Consider the following 27,320-nt stretch of genomic DNA (forward strand, 5'->3'; position numbering starts at 1 on the left):
AAATGTCTACACAGCCATTTTTTAGCCCCAGAACCAGTGGGCTGTGAACCTGAGTCAGCTGACCTGGGCTAGCTGCAGACTTTTGATTAAGCTAAAGCAATAATGCCGTTTTACTTCTGAGCAAGAGCAGTAGGTTTAATGCACTTTAATTAATGTGCTTTCAGTTCACACCAGTAGTTAATTCAGTTCAACTTTCTTGAGTCTTCTCCTGTAGACATGTCCTTTGACAGGGTCGAATATGTTGAGAAAAAAAGAACAAGTACAAAAAGGGGACAGTCCAAAAGTTATTACCCTGAACACATTTTTGTATGTTATGCTAAATTTATTGACTAGCAGATTGAACTGATTTGTGTGTGCAACATGCAAAATTCTAAAAGGAAAAACAAAGTTTTGCTACAGAAATGTGAAGTTTAACAATTTACAAATACAGTGTAGATGAAAAGTCCAGACTAGGTCCCAAGGCAGGTATCCAAGTAGGTCTCAAATAATCCACCTACTATTTGTTCCAGTAAAATTTATCTAATTTATGATTAAAATGCATTCTGACAGCTCAAAACACTTATTAAGTAACATTTGATTACAATCATTGAGGGAATCCATAGAGGAGAAGCAGAAACAGTACACTAAGCCCATTACCCAAACTTTAGTCAGTATAGAGCCATCTGGGAGACAAGACATTACTGACCTATGAAAATATGCTCCTTAGATTAAAATACTCTTAAAGAGGACACTAATCCAAATCATATAATGCTGAAATTAAACTATTTCAGTTTCAAAGTTATCAAATTGTATCAGTGTCTTTAAAATTCAGTTTTCTTACGTGTCAAACAGTGACCAACCGATTAAGGGAACTCAAACATGTAGGTGTACAGGAGAAGCCAGACACAACATTCTAAGAATACATCCACCTCATTCTATCTCAGCATGTAGGCTGTACAACGGCTGATCCCGGTAAAGGGCCCAGTTCTGCAAGGTGCAGACCACTGATCTCTGGCAGACATCAAAAGCAGAGAAGGGTGCTCTGCACCTTGCAAAACTGAAGCCATCATTTCCAAATTAATGAACTCTGTCAAAAGAAAGCAGATCTTTTTGTGTGAGGATGATGCGCGCAATCCTACACTCCTACTGACTGCAGTGAGTTTTGTTTGGGTAAGTGAAGGATTGGGCTCAAAATGGTCTAAGATCGTATTTCTAACAGTTTACACAATTCCATCTTTATAAACTTCTGCTGCACACTCTCATATTAATAAACAATAGTATTTGTAACTTTAAATGATCTGCCTTTTAATTTAACCAAAACAATCCCCAAACCGCAGACAGAACATAAACCCAGTTTCTTTTAAAAGAAAATCAAATGCCCCAATGTTTTAAGATACATATAGGTTGAATGTTAAAGTCACAGGAGAAATAATTGTTGCATGCTAAGTACTGTACACTGCATGTTTCAAATGTCAATCTAATATGAAAACTATGCTGTGAGCTAAAAGCTGCAATGCCCCAACCAGATTTTTAAAATGACAAAACAGCAATTTTTCTGCAGATTTTTTTTTAAAGGGATGTTACCTTCCAAATAAGCAGAATTTTACCTACTACATTAGATAGTTGTTTTAGTAAAACTACTTCTTTATGGCTCAAGCAACAAGGAGGAATAGCTCTTGCCTTTAGACGGACTGTAGGATGACATAGTGTACTGTTTTTCCCCCCCTCACACGTAGGATTTTAGAAGTTGCTTTGATTTTCTGTTGAATTTCTCCTGAGGAAGTGGTTAAGGTTTGCAGCGCTGGACGAAGCGTGGGTACAGACATACATCACGGATGTGATGCCTGTTCAGGATCCATGTTAAGAAGCGTTCTAAGCCCAAGCCGTACCCACCATGAGGACATGTGCCATATTTACGCTATGGAACAAAATGCAAAGAGGAAATATTTTAAAAAATGCATCAACCTGTTGTTACTCATCTACACGGGGATAAATATCACACTCGGGGGCTCATATCCTGAACGATAAATGGGGAAACTAAAATGGGCTCATCCCATTGAATGAGCGGGAGTCTGATTCCTGATATTTATTATCTGGAAAAGAAAGGAGTGGGAAAGAGGAAGGTGAAAGACAACTCTTTACACTACACTTCCCCCCCCCCCCCGCCATTTTGTCCTTCTCCACCCCATTCCCCTCCCACCGCAACCTCTGCTGATGGACTGTTCATTTTCCAATAGACTAAATTACTCTTCTGTCCACTGACTGCAAAAATATTTTATACTTGGAAGCTGCCAAGGGGAACTACTGCCTTTCAAACAGGCAAAGCAGGGGCAGAAGACTTTCCAAGGGAATTGCACTCACATGCCCAGCCATTTCCAGGCTGCACTGGAGCCTCTAAGCAGGTAGCTCTAATAGACGCTTTATGCACTGCAGCAAGCAAAAGCAATTTCAGTAGCCTAAAAACTACCTTGCCACAGGTAGCAACCAGTTGCAAGATGCAATGGGTCAAGTGGCCAAAAGGTAGAGAAGTCCTGATCCCTCTAAAATAAACGGTTCAGATTAATTTTTACTATCATTTTAGCATGATCTGAAAAAGCCACACCTTCTGTATTTGACATGCAGGGAGTAAAATCTATTCACGTACCTGATCTGTATACCAGTAGTAAGGTGTTGGGTCAATACCTTCCCGCTTATAACCCTCTAGTAGCTCATCACTGTCCCAGATACGCATTGAGCCTCCAACTATCTCACCAACACTGGGCATCAATACATCAACCTAAAACAGACAAGACAGGAGGTCACAAACTATTACATATAAGCTACTTGAAATGTGGGGGGGGGGCAACCCCAAAACAATCATAGGCTTAAAAGGTTAGCATGATAGCACTTCTCAGGCACATTCTAAGGAGGATGGCAAGTCCTATTAGCCTCATTTTACAGGAGGGGAATTTGAGCAGAGAGGCTGATTGACTTATCCAAGTACATAAGAATGGCCCTACTGGGTCAGATCAACCTGTCTCAGACAGTGGCCAGTGCTAGAAGCTTCAGAGGGAATGAACAAAACGTGACAATTTTGAGTGACCATCTCCAGTCACACTACTTCCAACTGTCAGAAGCTGGGGTTTAGGGACACGTGGAGCATGGGGTTGCGTCCCTGACCATCTTTGCAAACAGCCATTGATGGATCTATCGTCCATGAAGTTCTCTCATTCTTTTCTGAACCCAGTGATGCTTTTGGCCTCCACAGCATCCCATGGCAACCCGTTCCAGAGGATGACTGTGCGTTGTGTAAAGAAGCACCTTCTTCTCTTTGTTTTAAACCTGCTGCCTATTATTTTCATCGGGTGACCCCTAGTTTTTGTGTTATGTGAAGGGATAAATAACACTCCGACATTCACTTTCTCCCCACCATTCATGATTTTATAGACCTCTATCATATCCCCCCTTAGTTATCTCTTTTCTGAGCTGAGCAAGTCCCTGTCTTTTTAATCTTTCCTCATACACAGCTAAGAATAGCACCCAGCTCTCCTGACTTCTGGTCCTGTGCTTTAACCGTAAGACTGTTCTTTTCCTCCCACTATTAGACTGAATACTATCTTTATATAGTGTGTGTGATCAGACTAAACGAAAGCCCTAGTCAACTGCTGACATTTATTATTTTCAAGGCAGGTATACAGTTACTTCAATATTTCTTTTTTTAAGGCAAACAAGCCATGCAGACACATGCAAAAATATTATTTCACTGAAAGCTATCCCACTTGACTCTCCCACCCTGTCATTTATTATATTTTTATGTGCATTCACACACACAAGCACCCTCCCAATCCCAGAAAGAAACTAAGGATACTGTGTGATACAAACTGACAGATTCAGTAAGCCTGGAATCCTCAGGACAACGCTGCATGTAGAAGGATTTTATCTCTGCAGGAAATCGACACAGCAAGATTGGTTCATTAATGGTGTCTGTCATCAGTCTCTCAGGAGCTTCTGGGATATCCTGAGGTTAAACAAGATTTTATTAACATTTATGGCCAGACACTGCTTGAGTTCAGCACTAGGCTTTTCTCCCAGGCACAAAGAACACAGTATAACAACACAGACATGAGGAAGGCTTTGGGCAGGGGTTGTGGGGGGAAGCAATTTTAATCAAACTCCAAGATGTTAAATCAGGAAAAAATTATTTTGCATCAGAACATTCACTACATATCAGAGGATAACAGCTAAGACACTTGGAAAAACTAAGCCAGTCCCAGACTGGAAACTGAGAAGAATGTGGAGTTCTTTCCGATAATCAGTTACTGTTATACAGAAGCTAGTTTTATCTGGCCCTGAAACCCAGGTGTGCTACATATTCCATGGGCATTAGGTCTCACTGCTAAGAACTGTTTAAGCACTTCCTTTGATCTATATATTGCATATATGAATATCTTGAATGACCAGTTAAAGACCAATTATATGTACCACTACATCAAAACCCTCCTAACTTTGAAGTTACTAAGGAATGTTGAAGGACACCTAGCAATATACACTCCAGAAGTAGTTGCTTTTTTTAAAAAATCAATTCAGCAGTTTTACTATTAATAATAAAAACAGGCACAGTTTAATACTAGTTAGATTGCTAGTATTTTCTGCCTTTGCTATAAGTAACTTTATTTAATAATCATTAAGTATCATACAGTCAAATCTATGGTAACATATGTTTCACATGATCTAACATAAAATGCAACTACAATGAAATATCCCTTTTTTGTAGTATTTCATCTATTTTATACAGCATGGGTTCTCAACTCCATCAAAATCAAAGCTCAGCTTAAACTCACCCAGACTGGAATTCCACCTTTTATGACCATTCTCTAAATGGTTGCCTTTGATTGCAATAAGTGGTGCAGGATGGAAAGAAACTAAGGGCACATCTACACTACAAACTTAAGTCAACCTATGTTAGGTTAGCTGCAGTGTTTCATGTCCACACTGCCCTCCTTCTGCCAGTGGTTCACATCCTCCCCAGCAGTGCTTCCACCAACTTAAGAGCACTAGCCTGGCTGGGAACCGGGAGCCCCCCACTCGCCCTGGGGTGACAGCCCAAGCTGTGTGCCAGACACGGGGTTCACAGCAGAAAGCCTAAAACAGCCTCTCTTATCAATTTCACGGCTCTAGCACCGCATCACCCTAACTAACTGACATAAGCCCGATGCCTTTCATGGAGGGGGAATTATGTCGGTGTAGTAGGGCTCTTACAGCGGAATCAAGGCCGTAGCGTAGACCGACATAATTAGGTCGACGTAAACTACCTTATGTTCACCTAACTCTGTAGTGTAAACCAGGTCTAATTCCAACAGATACAAGCAATGCTTCTTCAGTTAATGACAAATGTAACAACCATGTGTGTGGGCCAATGTTCACTTCCATTGTTGCCTGTGATTTAAATACATGTAGAAGTTATATTAGAAATCTAAAATATAACATGATTTCCCTCTCAATTCTAGGTTAAGGCAGGCACTGACAGCACCAAAGACATGACAATTCCAACCAGAGGCAGCTTTAGCCTTATTTGCGATGAATAAAGAATGCCACATTGTGTGGCAAAACGTAAAGATAAACCAGACACTAGAAACTCAGGGCCAGATGCTGAAAAGGGATGGAGCACCGGGGGCTTTCACTGATTGCACCAGGAGCTGCAGACGCACAGCCCCTCTGAGGATTTAGACTATGTCAAGGTCACAAAAGTGTAATTTTGTTTCCCTTGCTGTGCACAGAAAAGGGTGCCAAGGGCTCTAAATCCAGAGAGGAGTCGGGCAGAGGGAGAAAAAATACCCCACAACTAAAAGCACAGGTACTATACAGTTTGGAAGTTAAAAGACAAGAAGAAGGAGGTTGGACCTTTTCACCAAAAGTTCTCTACTTTTTGATTAAAAAGTTTTGGGACCAAAATAACAAAACTTTCCTGATCCAAATTTCTTGGTGTTTTGACTGAAATAATACAAATTTGACCACTTTTTTTAAAAAAAGCAAAATACAATGTATCCAATTTTTTAACCTACATTTTAAATTTTTCTTCCTCAGTGTACCCTAAATACAAATTTTTGACCAAAATATTTTATTCAAATTTCTCAATTTTCTAAAACATTTTTGACCAAAAGTTTTAATCTTAAATAATGTGTTTTTGCCATTTTTATTTTATTTTATTTTTTTTTACCCACAAGGCAGGCTCCCTTCCAACCCAGTGGAATCCGGTCCTTCTACTTATCCTGCACTACCAGGAGTGTAGTACACAGCAATGGGAGGAAAATGTTAGCACAACACATGAGGGAATGCCAGGCAGAGGGGATGTGTGTCTGCATTTGGTTTCCTCCTCCACCCAAGACTCATGTGGATTTCCCTATGGATCCTCAGGCTCAGAGCATCTTAAAGGCCACATTCCCTCCACACGTCTTCAAACCAGAGAATAGATTCTGAAACCTAGTATTCAGGAGGACAAAGACATTGACTTAAGGAAATCCTGGCTCCACTGATCAACATTACTCTTTAGACAGCTAGAAGACCAGGCCATATCAAAAAAAGAAGTCAGTAGGTACTTTATAAAATCACTGTTTGCACTTATTGCATTATGATCCAGTCACAAAATTTAGAAAGAAACCACAAGTATGTTAAATTTTCAGAGTTGAGCTCCAATCTCTTAATATATCAAAAGAATAGAGGGTAAAAGGGTCTTACTTCTCCGAATTCATAGTAAGTGCCATCTTCCTTCTTCACATCGTGTTCCTTTAGCCATGTAATGGCATCTGTATAGTTCATTCGTTTGAAAGGGCGTTTTGGGGGCTGGAAGTTCTGCAATGTAAGATTAGATACACATGAAAACATTAGTGTTGTTTGAAAGGTCATTTCCTTTTAGCAGTGCAGTTAGAGTTAGGAAAGTAGCCAGGTTTAATAAAAAAAAAGCACCTTCCTACTCAGGAGATCTATTCCCTGTCTATGTTCAGAGTCTTATTTGCTCACTTTGGTGAACAACACAAGCTTACCTGTTAGCAGTGCACAGCCAGAAGGGCTTAAAAAGAGCAAGCCAGACTATTTTTTAGCTCATGCTTTAGACAAATTAGTAATAAAGATTCTTCCCCTGAAACAAACTAGAAAAGATGCTGTAGCCAGAATAAATACAGCTGGGCTTTCAGATCCAAGGAAGAGTTTGTGATGCTTAGAAAGAACTTTGAGACCGAGCAAATTTGACAAAGAATCCTTTGATAATAGAACCATGCTTTAAATTGTCTGAATATGGGAGGCAACAAACCAATTCTGGGCTAACATATAGTAAAGGTCAGGTTTCAGAGTAGCAGCCATGTTAGTCTGTATCTGCAAAAAGAAAAGGAGTACTTGTGGTACCTTAGAGACTAAAATTTATTTGAGCATAAGCTTTCGTGAGCTACAGCTCACTTCATGGGATGCATCCGATGAAGTGAGCTGTAGCTCACGAAAGCTTATGCTCAAATAAATTTTAGTCTCTAAGGTGCCACAAGTACTCCTTTTCTTTATATAGTAAATGTATGATTTCTCCATTCATTGTTTGAAACAACTCAAACCATGGAGGAATTGCTTTTTTTAAACTTACTTTAGTTATTGATTTAATAAAGTGGATTGTTTAATTATTTTTTAAAATAATTGATTCACGCCTCCACTAGGTCTCCCTTACACCTCCCACCCAGAAGAGCTGTGCCAGTGAGGCTCCCTGTACAGCTCTTGGACCTTACCTGGATGGTGTGTGCACTAATGCAATGCAGTTGCCTCTATGGGAGACTTAGGTAAATATCTGGTGGTGTCTAGGGTGGTGAGTGTGTGTGTGCACACAGAGCATCTATCCCTCTCCACATGCAGCTTTCTGAACCCACAGAATGCTCTCTGCAGGAACCAGGATACAGTACCACTCTGGCCATTGGCCCCCTCTGTGCATGGATGCATTGGGTACATCAGCACCAGCTCCAAGGCATACTGCAGATAGCACTACTGGACACTATGACAAGAGAAAGTTTCCATCTGCTGGGATACAGGACTGGGTCAGAACTTGTACTTGCAGCAAGTTCAGACTTGCTACATTCACCTCTTTAAGGGAAGACCACACTCTCTGGCCTTTGCTGTCTCACCTCCCCCAAACCCAGGTCCTGAGCAGGTTTAGCAGAGACTAAACAAGTAGGAGGAAGGCAGTGCTTATCAGAACAAGCCAAGGAAACTGGAGATGCTCTGGTCTCTATACAGCATGAATGAGTTGGCTAGTGACTGAGAGGAGACTGGCTGGCTATAAGAGGGAAATTAAGAAGACAATGAAGTAAGGTGGGTCATTGCAGACAGGATGAGGAGTATGAACCAGCTTTACAGAGCACTGTGTCTCCGCTTAGAAACCGCACAAGTAACTGGCTAATATTGTCTGTTTCCTCATGCTTCCTGTCTGTCTGTCTCCAACCTGTATCTCGTCAGATATCTAGATTGGGGCAGAACAATCTTTTTGTTCTGTTTGTACAGTACCTAGCATAGTGGGGTTTTGGCTGTAACCAATTAGTTCAGGTTATCATCCATTTGTCACTGTATTATGTGATGTTATGGTCAATTTATATGCCATTTCATATATAATCAATGTTTATAGATTTAATAGATTTAAATGGTAGGATTATAAAGAAGTATAGGATAGATAAGTATTTAGGAGTGACGAGTGTGTATTAGGTATAGAAGTAAAGCGTGGCTGGAAGGCAAGGCCTACAGGCTGAGACCTATAAGATTTTAGCTTAGCCATACTAGGCCATAGCCTTAAGAACGCTTGACGTGAGTGGGTGACATAGGAATAACCCTGTGGCAGCAAGGTCGTAAGGTTACTGAATAAGATGTGCCAAGAGGTGATATTACGAAAAAATGGATTGTAATAGACAGCAATGTATTGTCCAAGACCGCAAAACACCTGACTGGAACATCTTTCAATGACTGTCCTGACCACAGAGTACATGGTATGCATAGATGCTAATGAGAATAAGAGGAACTAAGAACAACCTATGAAAAACAGGACATATTTATGGGGTGTGGAAGTACAGATAAGGAAAAGAGAGTTTGACATCTTCATGCATATGTGTTAGGTGTGGTGAGAATTACTCTATAAAAGAGGGTTCCATTGTTGGGTAAAAGTGGAAAGACCCAAGGGACGAGCCCACAGGAAGCCCCAGCAGGAACCACCCCTCTAGCAACGATCATCTATTGAGAGGTCCGCTCGACCCTAGAATATCTTTGAGGATGTGAGTGTGACTACAGTTATAATTACTGCATAGGTTTTTGTCAGATTTCTATATGCATGGGTAATTGTAACTTATTGCTTAATAAAACTTGTAGTACAGATAAGACTTTGTGTGTTTCTAGAGTCTCCAAATTTGAGAAAAGCACCAGATGCAATTTCACTCTGGTGAGTCTGAAACTGTAGCAACCAGAGCAGAATGCATGGTGGTGTAATACATCATCAAATTCACTTTAAGCAAAATAAAAGGCTACCTGATGCATGAATGGGGCTCCTAGGCACTTCTGGAATTCAAACAGCTTATCCTGAGACTTTAAGATATAAACCACCACCACCCCTATCCGTGCATGATGTAGGTATCAGCCTTGCAGAGGCTGGACTCTTTTTGATGTCAGTGTCTTACAAATGATCAGAGCTCACTACTGTGCTCTGTTCACCCCCTGTGCAAATATGCTGCCAAAGGAAGCTAGACTGAGGTTCTGAGGGACATTAAGTCATATTTTTTGCCAAACAGAAGTGAATATTCAGGACTGCTTGCCACACCACCACATACCGGGTTTAGGTCATATAGGAAGGTTGATACAGACGATTTCAGAACTCTATCCACTACATCACACACCAAATTCTCCAGACGGGTCAACAAGTCTTCAAAGGTCATAAAAGGACATTCAGCTTCAATGTGAGTATATCTGAAGAACAAGGTCACATCACTATTCGTCGTGAGAATGAAGACACTTCCCCCCCTTTCATCAGCCATGCAGAAGCAAGAGGACTTGAGTAATGAAGACAATCTCCCTATGAGAAGGGAGGATTTCATCCCAATTGCCATTTTGCCCCCTTCCTCCCTACACTTAACTTATAACTGGGGCTGTCGATTAATCACAGTTAACTCTCGTGATTAACTCAAAAAAATTAATCACGATAAATCGAGTTTTAATTGCACTGATAAGCAATAGAATACCAATTGAAATTTATTAAATATTTTGGATGTTTTTCTACATTTTCAAATATATTGATTTAAATTACAACACAGAATACAAAGCGTACAGTGCTCAGTTTATATTTATTTTTTATTACAAATATTTGCACTCTAAAAATGATAAAAGAAATAGTATTTTTCAATTCACCTCACACAAAGTACTGTAGTGCAATCTCTTTATCATGAAAGTGCAACTTACAAATGTAGATTTTGTTACATAACTGCACTCAAAACCAAAACAATGCAAAACTTTAGAACCTACAAGTCCACTCAGTCCTATTTCTTGTTCAGCCAATTGCAAAGAAACAAGTTTGTTCACATTTATGGGACATAACACTACCCGCTTCTTATTTACAATGTCACCAGAAAGCGAGAACAGGCATTTGCATGAGACTTTTGTAGCTGGAATTGCAAGGTATTTACATGCCAACAGTGTTCCCTGTAGTTTTTCCCACATATGTGATCACCTCCATATTGGTACACATAACAAAACTCATGTGGCAGGGAGGGGCCGAGAGGTTTGGAATGTGGGAGGAGGCTCAGGGCTGGAGCAGAGCATTGGGTGCAGGGGGTGAGGGCTCCAGCTGGGGGTGAAGGCTCTGGGGTGGGGCCAGGGAAGAGAGGCTCAGGGCTGGGGCAGGCTCTAGGGTGGGGCCGGGGATGATGGGTTTGGGGTGCAGTGGGTCTCCCCGGGGCTACGGTGGGGAGCAAGGATCCCCCCCATCTCTCTCTCCCTGCAGCAGCACCTGGATTTCAGGGACACGCCTCTCCCTCAGCTGCGGCAGGGCCAAGCGCCTGTCCCCCAGCCGCAGCAGGTATGGGCTGGGTTGGGGCTGGAGAAGGGGCACTACGGCAGGTCTGGGGCTTGAGGAGAGACATCTCTCTGCTGCAGCCCTGAGCGCCTGCACGGTGCTTAATAGGCAGATGCGCGGCCACACAGCTTAGAGGGAACTTAGCATGCGAGATATGCTAAACACTCGTATGCCCCTTCATGCTTTTGTTACCATTCCAGAGGACATGCCTCCATGCTGATGATGCTCGTTAAAAAATGATGTGTTAATTAAAATTTATGACTGAACTCCTTTGGGGAGAATTGTATGTCCCCTGCTCTGTTTTACCCACATTCTGCCATATATTTCATGTTACAGAAGTCTCAGATGATGACCCAGCACATGTTCATTTTAAGAACACTTTCACTGCAGATTTGACAAAACACAAAGAAGGTACCAATGTGAAATTTCTAAAGACAGCTACAGCACTTGACCCAAGGCGTAAGAATCTGAAATGCCTTCCAAAATCTGAGCAGGACGAGGTGTGGAGCATGCTTTCAGAAGTCTTAAAGAACAACTCTCTGATGCGGAAACTACAGAATGCAAAACACCAAAAAAGAAAATCAACCCGCTGCTGGTGGCATCTGATCAGATGATGAAAATGAACCTATAGCAGTCTGCACTGCTTTGGCTTATTATCAAGCAGAACCAGTCATCGGCATGGACGCATGTCCTCTGGAATGGTGGCTGAGCCATGAAGGGACATATACATCTTTAGAGCATTAGGCACGTAAATATCTTGTGACTCTGGCTACAACAGTGCCATGTGAACACCTGTTCTCACTTTCAGGTGACAATGTAAACAAGAAGCAGGCAGTATTATCTCCTGTAAATGTAAACAAACTTGTTTGTCAAGTGATTAGCTGAACAAGAAGTAGGACTGAGTGGACTTGTAGGCACTATAGTTTTACATTGTTTTCTTTTTGAATGCAGGGTTTTTTTTGTTTTGTTTTGTTTTTTTACACACAATTCTACATTTGTAAATTCAACTTTCATGATAAAAAGATTGCACTACAGTACTTGCAATGAGCAAATTGAAAATTATCTTTTTTTTTACAGTGTAAATATCTAATCAAAAATAAATATAAACTGAGCACTATACACTTTGTATTCTGTGTTGTAACTGAAATCAGTATATTTGTAAATGTAGAAAACATCCACAAATATTTAAATAAGTGGTATTTTATCATCATTTAACAGTGCAATTGTGATTATTTTTTTAATTGCTTGACAGCCCTACTTATAACCTTATTCCCTTCACAAGTTACACAATGGCATCCACAGCATACTCCAACAACAGAAGCTCAATAAAAGACATTCTCCACCTGGACAAATTGGAGAAGAGGCGTGAAAGTCTCCTCTAATGCTCTGCCTCTACCTTGGGAATAGGACATTTCCAAAGTAGCTTTGGTCAGCCCCTTGCATATTAACATAATGCTCTACCTTCCTTTTCGCAGAGTCCTATTGTTCCTGTCTGATTGCTGCTCCCTTGCTCTCTAAACACATGCATACTTATACTACAACTATTCCCATACTCTGCCAGGTGTCTGCGCGTCCTGGACTGCTCAGCTCTGTACGACTGGGCGATACAAAACGTGTCTCCTAATGCGGGGATGCAGGTCTCCAGGTACAGCTGGGATGACTGTGTCAAGTATGCCTCTTCGCCAAAATAATCCAGTTTGAATAGCGTGGAGCCTCCTTCAACCTGTGTTTGGACTAGTGTCGGTGGAGTGATCTGTTAAATAAAACCTCGTTACTAAGTTAAGAATTATGTCTATAAAACCAGTCAGAAAGTGGTCTCCTAATTGACAAGTAATTTTTGTGTAATTCACTTCAATATCAAAGTCTATACAGTATATCTAAAAGCTTCACTGAGGCTCTGAAGAAGGAAAGAAAGCTATACTTACTTCGTAATATCCATTGTCAAAGAAGTGATCCCTGAAGCACTGTATGACCATGGAGCGCACCTTGAAGATTTTGGACATATTCTCTCCTCGGATCATCATATACCTGTTGTTAAGCTGCACATCAACATCCGATTCCTCATTGATCAGGTTATCAGCCCCTCCAGCTGGAGCCAGACCAATCAGCTCCCAATAGTCACAACTCAACTCATGGCCTCCTGGAGCCTATGGGTTTTATAAGAAACAACATACACATTAGAAGTTTGGTACTGTCACCTAAAAATGGTAACTTGATAATCTAACTTACTCCGTTGCTAAGAGCTCTGTTTTGGCCCTAGATGTTCAAGGTCTACTGAGAAAGGCAATGCTTTTAAATTGCCATTTTTTGTAAATTCAACAATGCCACCTTTAGACAAATGATTTGCAACCCAAGACTGGGTTGAGATCCACTGATTTAACTACAGTGGCATTATGTGCTACTGCTGATTAATAAAAAGTTACTCAGTGTAAAAGATTTTCATCATCAGAACTTGCATGGTCTGAGGTATCTTGTTAATGTTCCCAAATGACAGCTACTCTTGTGAAAACAGTGAAAAATCCCTCCTTCTCTCCCCACTCCCATGAAAATACCCACATTTGGGAGGCGGTGTACAAGTTAACCCTTGATAGGAATCTAAGGCATTCTGACCTTTGTATATTTTTGTCCCGTCTCCTCCTGCTGAAGGATACATGTAACTCTCACTAAAGTCAATGGGAGTTGACCATATGATGGTGGAAGGACCACCATATATAGACTATGGAGGAATTTCATCCCAGGGCTTGCATGGGACGTGGGGGCTTTTCTGAGCTTTCTGCATTGCGTTGAATTTCACGCCCATATGAAAGCAGAAAACACTCCCATTACTAATTTTAGCTAACTGCTGAAAAAGGAAACAACAAATTGTCCATTTTGGAGTTTAAGTAGCGTATGCTATAATGTCATAATCCCAAACATTATATCATTTGCGAAGGCAAAAATTTCATTTTCTGATTCTATCTGGCTTTCGCTGTCCAAAATGACAGAGACAATAATGTAATAATGAGCTAATGAATATAAATAGTAAACAAAAAGTACAAAAAATAGTTAGAAGTTAGAGTTTAATATTCTTAGGTATTATTACTAACAAAGGGAAGGACATTATTGTGCTTTTAAAATAAGTTATTTCTGACCTGATAATATAATTTTAACTTGATACTAGCAGCTATAAGCTCCAATACAATTGGGATTGGGTTCTTTAGACAAGTTCTCTTATGGATGCAGTCTGTCATCTCAGAGCGACAAGGAGGATTACAACCTGTTTTAAACACACGGTTCCAGCTAATAGGTTTCTAACTCTCTTTTGCCCACCAGTGTGGATACTGTCAGACAGCATGTTGTAGCCCAGGTTTTTAAAAACACAAGTCTAACACTGTTGGGCCATGTTCACACACTGGCTGGCAAGTGCATTTTGGAAATAGGTTTGCTGAACTGTATTCAAACATGGCTCCTAAACTCAGTGAAACAGAGATTAGATAGTCCAGATTGTGACTTGTTTGGCCCTATTTCCTTTTTCCCCTTTTCCAAACTTTCTAGACTCAATAAAATGTACACAAGTGTTTGTGCAGAAGTAAATACATTTTCACTGTATGATGAAATTTCTGAATAAATTAATACCTTTCTAACAAAACCCATATGTAACTATTCTCCAGGAAGGGCCCACAACATAATTGAAAGTCTCACTGTAGACTGTGCCATAGTTATGGGAACTCAGTGAATCAGAGGGCAGAACCCAGAAAACTGAGTATCAGTGGGGTTGCTGGGAGTGTAAATTAGGCAGAAGTTGTCCCATTCTTTCTTAACATTAGTGGTTAGTTGAACAGCCTAATCTTCTTCAAAGTTGGCTCTTTAATAGCTACTTAGAGCACTATCAGAATAGCCTTCTCTTTTGTTTTTCATTCTCTGAATTTCCCCTCCAGCAAATCCAACAAACATCAAGAAACTATATTCAAGCATTGGTTTACAATATGGATTTATATTTATTCTGCAGAAGACATTTTATAACTGAATTAGACTAAGTGCAACTGAGAAGATATTTGAAAACAAATGTCCTACTATTAATTCATTTTATGGGAGTTATATTTACTATACATTACAATATTTTAGGATATCCTGAAACTTTGGATCATCCTCATCCAGTTTATCTCCCCATAGGAACTCCTGGAAAATTTCCCAGCCCTAGCTTCAGTTTGAACTCCTTTTATGGGTATCCTTTATGAAGTTACTTATTGTAGAAATGGCCCTAGCTTCAGATGTGAAAGAATTCATAAGTGTTAATGGAATCGTTCCAATCTCAAATTTACATGATCAATTATAAGGCACTAAAGTATAAACACTTATGGTTTTTGGTCTACAACCTTATTGTATTTTTATACATTTCCAGCCGTTATAAATGATGCTGAAATCATCATTAAAGAACACAAACACAGTTAAAGGCCAGTTTTCAGGCTACGTGGTTTTGTGTCCCCCTCAAATTTTTTTTTTTGAAAGGCCAAATTAAAGTCTCCGTGCTCCCACAGGTTATCTTGCATAGAGGGGAGCCTACAAGCACAAATCTCAGCTAGAGAGTAGAGTTGAGAAGCACCACATTACCACTAAAACAATTCTTTAAAAAAAAAAAATTCATCTTGCTTTTTAGGAAAACTAAAGCCATGTCTATATTTAGAGACAATACTCTACCATACTAGTACCCTAAGGAAATGCAATTTCAGCTAAAAGATAAAATAGAAATATTACCCAGTTAGAACGAACGCACGCAAGCACAAATCCATGCACACACACACACACACACACTCTCTCTCTGCCATATCATGCAGCCAATTTTTGAGCAGCAACCCCCATTGAAATCAATTAAGAAGTTCTTTCCCCCTGCTCCCTCCACCTTCCCTGCCCCTCCCAAAAAGGGCCATATTGTACCATCTGACTGAGTGATGGGTGGGTAGGGAGTGGTGGGGAAAAAAGCAAACTCACAGCCGCAACTAACTCCCTCACCTGCTTGCCTTCAGGAACAAGGTTTAATGTACCATACACCGCCACACTGCTCTCTGTAGAGAGGATCACTCCATTGTAACACTGGCACTATAGAAAAAGAGACAGACAAAGATATTTTAATTTACAGCTAGAGTACAAATTCTACAAGGGTCCAGAGATAAAGAAAGAAGGTTCATAATCCCATCGTTAACTCATTCTGTGAAAAAGAAAAACTCCAGTGGTATGAGTGAGAAAGAGAGACCCCTTAACCATACTATGGTTTAATTCATTAAACCTTTATGAAAAGTTTAAGTCAAGCTTTCAAGTGGGGCATATAAAAGAAATAACACTCGGTATTGATCGTTTCTCTTTTGCACTGCAGAACAAAATCATAGAATATCAGGGTTGGAAGGGACCTCAGGTCGTCATCTAGTCCAACCCCCTGCTCAAAGCAGGACCAATCCCCAATTAAATCATCCCAGCCAGGGCTTTGTCAAGCCTGACCTTAAAAACTTCTAAGGAAGGAGATTCTACCACCTTCCTAGGTAATGCATTCCAGTGTTTCACCACCCTCCTAGTGAAAAAGTTTTTCCTAATATCCAACCTAAACCTCCCCCACTGCAACTTGAGACCATTACTCCTTGTCCTGTCATCTTCTACCACTGAGAATAGTCTGGAACCATCCTCTTTGGAACCACCTCTCAGGTAGTTGAAAGCAGCTATCAAATCCCCCCTCATTCTTCTCTTCTGCAGACTAAACAATCCCAGTTCCCTCAGCCTCTCCTCATAAGTCATGTGTTCCAGACCCCTAATCATTTTTGTTGCCCTTCGCTGGACTCTCTCCAATTTATCCACATCCTTCTTGTAGTGTGGGGCCCAAAACTGGACACAGTACTCCAGATGAGGCCTCACCAGTGTCGAATAGAGGGGAACGATCACGTCCCTCGATCTGCTGGCTATGCCCCTTATACATCCCAAAATGCCACTTGGCCTTCTTGGCAACAAGGGCACACTGTTGACTCATATCGAGCTTCTTGTCCACTGTCACCCCTAGGTCCTTTTCCGCAGAACTGCTGCCTAGCCATTCGGTCCCTAGTCTGTAGCAGTGCATTGGATTCTTCCGTCCTAAGTGCAGGACCCTGCACTTGTCCTTGTTGAACCTCATCAGATTTCTTTTGGCCCAATCCTCCAATTTGTCTAGGTCCCTCTGTATCCTATCCCTACCTGCCACCGTATCTATCACTCCTCCTAGTTTAGTATCATCCGCAAATTTGCTGAGAGTGCAATCCACACCATCCTCCAGATCATTTATGAAGATATTGAACAATACCGGCCCCAGGACCGACCCTTGGGGCACTCCACTTGACACCGGCTGCCAACTAGATATGGAGCCATTGATCACTACCCGTTGAGCCCGACAATAGGAGCCAACTTTCTACCCACCTTATAGTGCATTCATCCAATCTATACTTTTTTAACTTGCTGACAAGAATACTGTGGGAGACCATGTCAAAAGCTTTGCTAAAGTCAAGAAACAGTACATCCACTGCTTTCCCTTCATCCACAGAACCAGTAATCTCATCATAGAAGGCGATTAGATTAGTCAGGCATGACCTTCCCTTGGTGAATCCATGCTGACTGTTCTGATCACTTTCCTCTCGTGTAAGTGCTTCAGGATAGATTCCTTGAGGACCTGCTCCATGATTTTTCCGGGGACTGAGGTGAGGCTTACTGGCCTGTAGTTCCCAGGATCCTCCTCCTTCCCTTTTTTAAAGATTGGCACTACATTAGCCTTTTTCCAGTCATCAGGGACTTCCCCCGTTCGCCACGAGTTTTCAAAGATAATGGCCAATGGCTCTACAATCACAGCTGCCAATTCCTTTAGCACTCTCGGATGAATAAAACCCTGCAACTCACCAGTTCATCTGACAGGACACACTGCAGAAATCCTGTGCCATCCCTTAACACGAGGAACATCAAATTTTTTCCTAGTTAACAAAAACAAAAACCCAGACTCGTCAGACAAAACTATTACTTTATTCAGTTCAACAGGCCCACACCCAGCAAACGTTACCAAGGCAGTTTGTTTTCAGGGTTTGTCTGTTAAGGGTTGCTCATGATCACTAATAAATACCAGAACTACACATTAAACCATTTGTTGGATGATAAAACCCTTTCCACACAACTGTGTTTTTTACACCAGAAGATAATGAAAGATGAAGTCATATGTAGAACCTAATCCTAGGAGGTGTGAGGCATCCAAATCTGCCAGGTCAAAATCCTGGCTCCACTGAAGTTAATGGCAAAACTCCCATCGATATCAATAGGGTCAGGATTTTACTTCCAATAATTTGACAAGGAGTATTGGATGTTCTCAGGGCCAGGCCCTTTGGACTGGCCATACAGAGGTGCTATATACAGGTGCTGAATATAAAGGCCCAAATTACAGCTATTGTGTGGGAAATGATGTAGTCCCTCCCATCCACAACTAAAGAAAGCCCTCTTGTTCAAGTTTTTCCTTCTGGGAAGAAACAGATTGCACAGCATGCCATGCAATAGGAATTGCTGTTAAGACAGGACAGCCAGCATCACACCCCGATCCCCAGGTCACATCAAGTTCAATCCTTCTAGGATACCTGACAGAGGACATCTATGAAGCATTAGTGGATCCAGGATTAGGACGGACAGCTTTACCAGGTGCTACAGAAGCTGTTCATTTTTCACACACCTCCCAGCTTTTCTAGCATGAGCAAGGTGAGCCAGAATGCGGCCTATTATACTCTACACCTTGGATTACTACTACTTGTTCCTCCTCTTTGCATTGACTCAATTACTTTTAAGGGGTAGCTATTTACCTTGTCTACGTAACCGGTGGACCCAGCCAAAAACCTTCACTCGTTGTCCTCTGTGTGCCTCTAAAGCACGAATCTTCACCTGTAAAGCATGGATTAAAATCATAAACTGACATTTAGACAGTGCCATTCATTTCCACAGCTTCATGGGCATACGGGATATGCCCCCAGAAACAGCTTCTTCTAACCATTGAAATGCACAGACATCCGTGGTAGAACACAACAGGGATTGAACAGCACCCATCAATACTGCACGACAGTTTAGGGCACCAAGGGAAGAATATCCTACCAAGTTAAAAATAGAAAGGCTTGTGTTCAAGCACCTCTGATGTCGTAACCAAATTTCATGTTAGGTTATTACATTCTGCTTAACAGTCCTACTTTGTCAGATAGCAAAGTGGGAACTTTAATGACCACAAGTGATCAGGAATTTGGTTTTACATCTTATTTGAATACAACAACAGTCAGCACACGCAAAAGTGCGCCTCTCAGATATTACTTATACTTGAATATATACCAAACTGCCACATCAATCTGCGCAAAAGACCTTGAACATACAGCTTTCCTTCACCGGGAGGTCTGAAGAGCCTTTTCTGCACTAATTTTAAAAACTACTCAGTAAAATAGGAGTTCAGTTAGAAGTCAAAATGAGAGAGAGGATAATGAATTAGAATTTTAGGTAACTGGCACTTTCTGATGCATTTTATTTTGGTACTGATTGAATCCCATTGCAAAGTCACTGTTGAGGCACTCATGTGGTCAGGCTGACTCTCCAACTGGCAGGCTAGTGTTGCTCTTCAGAGAGAGAGACTTATCTAGTTATCGGTTAACAGATTTTAAAGCCCCAGCCATCTGCAACTTGGAATTGTGTCAGTGCATTGGTCAGGGAGAGACAAGAGATTGACTTTGGTACAACTGTGCACACTGTTTGCTTATGTTGGAGTGGAAATCTCAAAGCAAAATTCTTTCACACATGCTGTAAGAAGTGTCTTCAAGATTGTGATCTGGCAGAATGTTTATGTTTTGCTTCCCAATTCCTCTCTGATTTAGACTTGCCAAACTTCACTGACTTCAGTGTCGCTGTACGAATGTAATTAAGTAGAACTTGGGCCTATACATATTGGATATTAATTCAGTATGTATGTTTTTCAAATCAGCAATATTTCCTCCATCATGGCAAAAGCTCTTCTGTTGGGGGCAGATTTTAAACAAGTGTCTTTTTAGCAATTATAAAAACCAACAAAAACTTATTAGGCTGTTTCAAACAGAAGTACAGCCTGGCTCTTTTCCTTTGGTGCCTATGTACTGGGAGAATCCAAAATTAAAGTCAAGCAGGCTCAGCGAACTGTGAGGTGCATGAGGGAGATGAAACATATGAGGATATGCTAATGACCAGAGAGAATAAAATCTCAAGGAAAGAACAGTATCGTAGTCTTCAACAGCTGGTGATGATGCAGAGCACACCTCAGAATCATGCTGTTTATAAATATAAGTAAGAGATTATTACAGGGGCTTCTTATCCATTAGATTTCACTCACGCATTTAGGCTCTGGAAGACTGGGATCATTCTTGATGGTAATTTTCTTAGCTTCCTCCAGGTTCTTCTCTCGTCGCAAAATGTCTTCTGCCTAATTATAAGAAGTTTTTCCATAAATGACGTATTGGTCATGTATTGGTGTTAACAATAACTACAATCAGGTTATTTATTCCAGTATCACTCTCCACGGACAGCAGTACGTAACTGTAATGTACATCTCTAAAGATGAATGCTTACATACAATCTCAGCACTGCTACAATATGTCAAAAATCTGCCCTAAGATACATGGGTGCGATCCCCAGGACATGAAACACTTCCTAGAAGTGCTCTTAACCTGGTTTAGAGAAGGTTGGAGTAGTTTAGAGACATCCACATTCACATCCAAAATTTATAGAAACTCATCCCAGCCCTGACGCAGACCATTTGCTTGTCTTGATGAAGTGAAAACAAGTAACTAACATATACAGTAAAATCAATGGGAGTCAAACCATATATCCAAGGATAGAATAGGGCCAATTACATTTAACTTTCTCTGCCCTTCTCTGGCAAAATTAAACTATCTGGGCACACAAGCGGTGGGCTTAAAGGCTGTAGTTCTGACTAGTGCACTACTGATCACTTTGCCTGCTACAGCCTTCATCCACCGCTATATCAGCACACGCAAGATTAGCATATGTGATTTTCAGGAGAACTAAGATGGATTTTTTTATTTTTAATTTCTAAATGAGCTGACTTGGCAGTATTCATAACTCACCTCTTTCTTCTCCCTAGCTTCATTCTTCATTTGTTCTCTCTGCCATGTTTTTTTGACATTCTTCATTTGTGACTTAGAAATAGCATCCCATCTCTAGATGAATCCGGTGAGATATGGGGAGGAGGGGAAGAGAAAGAAGTTATTTGTGTCTTGAAAAATAGGAACCTTAATACCTCATTTAATTAGAAATATCCATTTAAATTACATCACCTCATTTTCTTTTTGCGAGTCCACATAAATAGTAGGAAATGGTTCCTTTCCCGCTGTCATCAAAGCCTTAAAGGGGAAAAAAAAAAGTGCAAAGTCAGTTTTATCATAAGAATACTGAAGCCAGACTGTCAATGAGATAATATGGTGGACATTCTACGTTTACAAAACACATCAATGATGACCAGATGTTAAGATATATATGATTTACGTTTAAAGAGAACAGCTGCTTAAAAATCCATTCAGATCAAATCTGGTCCACCACTAGTTTACAATATTTCCCTAAATAATTGGCTGTTTGTCCTGAATTGAAACAACATGACTTGAAATAGACTGTGTGTGTTTTCTGCAGATACCTTCAGAGCCGTTTTGAAAGGCTTCTTCTCTGTTCCATCGCCAGTAGAATCGCAGCCCTCACGTTCAGAAACGTACATCTCTCCTGTAATATAGGAGCAGCATATATAGGTATTTTAAAGCAAGCACAAGACTTGGCAAGATTTTAAAAGGGATTGGATATTTATATAGCTATCAAGAATATTCAGCATCACCATAATTAATGAAGACATGTTTTTGGAGAGACATTAAGCCTCATGCTTCAGGTCTCACGAGAATCTCTAACTGTTAGGGCATGTCTGCACTGCAATGTAAGTTCCCAGACCCTGGGTTTGTTAACCTAGAGCTTGAGTGTCAACACTCATTTGTGACCCCAAGTTAGGAACTGGTGAACCCTGGTTCCTACCTGGGGCTCCAGGGTCTTCACTGCATTAGGCAGGCCTGAGTCCAACTGCCCACATCTTCAGACTTCCTAGCACCCTCCCAAAATGTGGCAGCAACGGCCCTTTGTGTGTGATGCAGTGTGGGAAAACTTGACTGTCCACCAAACCACTGACAGAGGACAAAGAAAGTCAGCCTGAAGAATACTTTTGGAACAGCATCTACACTGCAAAGCAACAGGGCTTGAACCCTGGGTCCTGGCTTGACTCAGGCTCGGACCCTCCACACCTGTGGGGTCCTGGGACCAAGCCAAGGGTTAGTGCAATTTGTGTGTAGATGAAGGGGGGGGGGGGGGGCAAGGCTTGAGCTGTAGTTCAAACCCCCGGCTTACTCTGTAGTGTAGATATAGATTAGCAACCCCATCCTCCTATTGAGGTTTCTTACACCTTCCTCTGAAGCAGACCACTGTCAGAGACAGGATACTAGGCCAGACAGATCTTAGATCTGATCCAGCATGGCAATTCCTATGTTCTTATTAACTCAATAGTGGTGTCTTTGCAGAGTAACCAGCACATATGTAGTTAAGACTACAAGCAACTTAACACAGAGAGAGATTAATAAGATTGAGACTTTTCAGCTCAGAAAAGAGATGACTAAGGGGGGATATGATAGAGGTTCATAAAATCATGACTGGTGTGGAGAAAGTAAATAAGGAAGTGTTATTTACTCCTTTTCATAACACAAGAACTAGGGGTCACCAAATTAAATTAATAGGCAGCAGGTTTAAAACAAACAAAAGGAAGTATTTCTGCATCCAACGCATAGTCAACCTGTGGAACTCTTTGCCAGAGGATGTTTTGAAGGCCAAGATTATAACAAGGTTCAAAAAAGAACTAGATGGGCAGAGATGGTGTCTCTAGCCTCTGTTTGCCGGAAGCTGAGAAGGGGCGACAAGGGATGCATCATTTGATGATTACTTGTTCTGTTCATTCCCTCTTGGGCACTTGGCATTGGTCACTGTTGGAGGACATGATACTGGGCTAGATGGCCTTTGGTCTGACCTATTATGGCAATTCTTAAATTCAAATAAAAAACAAATATTTAACATTTCTGTCTCTTCTGTGTTATTTTGAGAATTCCAGCTAGCAATGGACCAATACAGTTGTCAGGATTCTTTTTGTTCATAATATATTTTAAAAACTCCTTCTTGCCATAAATTTCTCCTTGTGTCCCCTGGCTTCCCTTATCAATTGTCTACAATTCCTAACTGCTGATTTATAGTCATTACTATTAACTTCCCCTTTATTCCATTTTATTTTATTTTATCTTATTTATTTATTTTACAGCTGCCTTCTCTTCCACTCTGAACCAGGTTGTTTTTTTAATCAACACAGCCTTCTTCCTCAGCTGTGGAACTGTGGCTTTTCAGGGCATCTACGAAAGTGTTCTGAAATGATTCCCAATTATCATTCACATTTTTCAATTAAATTATTCCTCCCAGATGATTTGACTCATTATTGATTTCAGCTTTGTGAAATTGGCCCTATGAAAGCACCAAGTATATATATTACTTGTCTAGACTTTATTCTGCTTGCACATTATAAATGTGATCAAGTCACAATCACTTGTACCTAAGCTACCATTAACTTTTAGTTCTGTGATCAGTTCCTCTTTATCTATTAGAACAAGGTGTTAGGATATAGATATTCAGGCCTGTCTGCAAAGGCCTATACTCTAAGAATTTAGGTGTATTCTTATTACTTTAGCTAGTTATAGAGGTATAAAAGAAAGAATCAAAATCAATGTCTGCCGGCGTAAGAGACTTCTCTTACTGTGACAGTCTGAGGCCTTGTTCTTAGGCTAAGGCCTCTGGCTAAGCAGCAGAGGCAGCCATAAGCTGGGAAGTGAACGGTCACATCCTCATATTCCAAACTAGTCACATTGAAATAAGGTGCTATTGGGCTGTTAGGAATACAATCCTGTCCTGATAATGGCCTATCGCCTCCAGAGAAAGGGAAGTGCCTAGAAAATGTAAAAGGAAACTTAGTTTGATAGCATCCTGTCTGGCAAGAACTCACTTATCAATAGCTGGGATGTGAAATCCTCATTTCTGTGTTGTTCTATCACTGTGGTCTCCATTTTCCCTATTGTTTGTCAGTATAATCTCTGTCTGGTTCTGTGATTATTTCTTTGTCTGCTGTATAATTAATTTTGCTGGGTGTAAACTAATTAAGGTGTGGGATATAATTGGTTAAATAATCATGTTATAGTACGTTAGGATTGGCTCGTTAAATTTCAGGAAAATGATTGGTTAAAGTATAGCTAAGCAGAACTCAAGTTTTACTATGTAGTCTGCAGTCACTCAGTAAGTGGGGGGGAAAATTGGAATCATGTTTTGCTAAAGGGGGAATGGGAACAGGGACACAGGTAAGGCTCTGTGGTGTCAGAGCTGGGAAGGGGGACACCAAGGAAGGAAACTGGAATCATGCTTGCTGGAAGTTCACCCCAATAAACATCAAAATTGTTTCCACCTTCTGGACTTTGGGTATTGTTGCTCTCTGTTCATGCGAGAAGGAACAGGGAAGTATGCGGGTGAAGGAATAAGCCCCTAACACAAGGTCTAATATAGAATCCCCCCAGGTTGGCTTTGAGTTAAGAAATTGTCACCTATAACATTGAGAAATTCCACCGAAGTTTTAGCATAAGATAACCAGCATGTCACTCAAATCGAAGTCCCCTTTTTGTTTGTTTTAAAGGGGATGAATGTTTAGTTTTTATTACAATAAAGCATTTGGGATACAGTGTGTCTTAAAACGTTGTAAAAAATTAACTGAGCATGTTTGGAGGACAAACTTTTTAGTTGCAATGATACAACAGTGACTCATACTTCCATAGGGGAAGTAATTGATCAAATTAAAAAAAAACAAACCAGCACTGAACTGCCTCATGGCAGCCAAGGAAAAAGACTGTCCATGCTGCCTATTGGAATTGATTTAATCCCTTACACATCACATACTGCCTTTCTGATGGTGTCTAGCACAGCTCCTTTCCTGCATCAGGACACTGATGGAGTAGTGGGAAGACACACTAGGAAATGGGTGCAGCTCTCTCAACCCAACACTGGTCAGTGCCCACTTCTTTAGCATACACAAGCCTCCAACAGCACTGCCTCTTGCCCAGCAGCAGGCTGTGACGGGACCTTTCAGCCACCTCATAAGAACTGCCACACTAGGTCAGTCCAATGGTCCATCTAACACATTATCCTGTCTTCTAACAGCTGACAGTGCCAGATGCTACAGAGGAAGTCAACAGTGAGTTCAATCCTTGAGGGGGTCATTTAGGGATCTGGAGCAAAAATTGGTGATTGGTCCTGCTTTGAGCAGGGGGCTGGACTAGATGACCTCCTGAGGTCCCTTCCAACCATAACCTTCTATGATTCTGTAAACATACAAGGGATTGCTAAATCATCTGTAGTTCTGAGTGATCCATCCCCTGCCATCCAAGCCCAGCTTCTGGCAGTCAGAGGTTTAGGGACAACCAGAGTACGGGGTTACATCCGTGCCCATCTTGGCTAATAGCCATTGATGTACTCATCCTCCATGAACTTCTCTTTAAAAAGAAAACACAAAACCAAAACCAGATTTACACTTTTGGCCTTCACACCATCCCCTGGCAACGAGTTCATCGTGTTGACTGTGCATTATGTGAAGAAATACTTCCTTGCCTTTGTTTTAAAGACTTTGGACTTAACTATCTCGATTAATTTTACATCATCTGCAAACTGCCACCTCACCCGTTATCCCTCCCCCCCCCCGATCGCTAACGAATATGTGGACTAGGTAGCACCGGTCCCTGGCCGGGGGAACCCCGCTACTGACCTCTCTCCACGATGAAAACCGACCCTTTACTCCTACTCTTTGGTGGCCGTGTTTTCACCACTGACTGACCCACGAGGGGATTTGCCCTTTTGACGAGGGGCCTGGGCAGGCCAAGCACCTCCCCAGGCGAGGGACCAGAGCGCGCCTACCACGAACACCGACTCTAGAGCAACGTGTCCTTCGCGGCGCGGAGCTGCTCAGCCGGGCCAGGCACTAGGGCGGGCCCCAGAGCCGGGCCGGGCCGGGGGCGCCGGGCCAGGGCCTCCCCGTGCTGCCCCACGCCCCGCGGGGACTCACCGAGGGCCAGCTCGCCCGCCTCCTGGCTGAGCAGCGCGGACATGGCGGCAGCGGAGACTCCCCACGCGCCCGGCCCGGCAGCGGCTGGTGCAGCAGGCGGCTCCCCAGCGCTCCGGCGACCGGATTGCATCAGTCTGCGGCCGGGCCTCGCCTCGCCTCGCCGCAGCCCCGCCCCGGCGCGGGGAGCTCATTGGCCCGGCAGCGGGGCCGGCCCCGATAGGGCCCGGGTGCGCCGCGGCGGGATTGGTCGCTCGCTGCGGCTGCGGGGTTGGAGCCAGGGCTGCGCCCCTGCACTTGTCCCCGGCGCCGGGAGAGAGGCTCCTCCTTGCGGCTGAGCCAGGGGCCCGGTTTCCGCCTTGGAGGGACCTGTTGGGTGCCGGGAGGCGCGGTGCTTCAGCTGCTGGAAATCTGGCTGAGTGCAAAACCGGACACGGCTGGGGGCGCTGGGCAGCCCAGGCGGGCAGGGGGATCTCAGCCGGGCTGGCGGGGCCCGGGGCGCGCGGAATGCGAAGCCTCGGAACGCCCCGACGCCGGCGGGTGCCAGGCGCTGGGCCGGAGCGGATCGGCGCCTGCGGGGAGCAGGCCGGGGCCCAGTTCCCACCAGCCGGGCTTGTGGGGGGAGAGAGCGCGCACCTTGGCGCGGAGAGTCGCAGCCACCGCTGCTGAAAGTGCGCCGGAGAGGAGCTGGGTGACTCGTAAAGTAGCCCAGACCCATCTGCTGCCCTAAGGGTTATGGATAGCACTGAGTGCGGGGTTGTTTTACAGACACAGATGCTGAACAGGGTTAGCATCCCACCCGTAATAAATAATTGCACATGACAAAACAGCTTAATGAGGAAATAATAAAAAGCAGCTTGGTTCCAGAGAGGTTGACAGACCTTTAACTAATCATAGGAGCCCCTGTACATTCACCTCTGCTGTTACTTTCCTGCTTCCCACTGTATTTTGTTTTAATCTTACTAATGCAACCCTGTTTGTGGCTTTTAATTTTATTCTGAGCTGTATCTTCTCATTTTTGCCATGAAACGTTTATTACAGTCATGCTGCATAAGAAGCCCATCATCCCATGCTTGTGCATGT

At 42.2% G+C, this 27,320-nt stretch overlaps 1 protein-coding gene across 1 annotated transcript; it reads right to left on the reverse strand.

Moving 5' to 3' along the window:
- Positions 1-301: 301 nt before the first annotated feature.
- NARS1 (asparaginyl-tRNA synthetase 1) lies at positions 302-26,416 on the reverse strand. Its single transcript, XM_048850455.2, has 15 exons — positions 26,241-26,416; positions 21,708-21,790; positions 21,355-21,420; positions 21,145-21,237; positions 20,391-20,480; positions 18,856-18,934; positions 17,918-17,988; positions 16,022-16,108; positions 12,958-13,179; positions 12,586-12,785; positions 9,795-9,930; positions 6,694-6,807; positions 3,845-3,976; positions 2,624-2,755; positions 302-1,897 (listed from the first exon to the last, which is right to left on the reverse strand). Exons 1-15 carry the CDS (start codon positions 26,368-26,370, stop codon positions 1,766-1,768), a joined length of 1,767 nt encoding a protein of 588 aa, XP_048706412.2. The 5' UTR covers positions 26,371-26,416; the 3' UTR covers positions 302-1,765.
- Positions 26,417-27,320: the final 904 nt, after the last annotated feature.

This window comes from Caretta caretta, chromosome 5 (genome assembly GCF_965140235.1).
Source record: "Caretta caretta isolate rCarCar2 chromosome 5, rCarCar1.hap1, whole genome shotgun sequence".
NCBI classification, from domain to species: Eukaryota; Metazoa; Chordata; order Testudines; family Cheloniidae; genus Caretta; species Caretta caretta.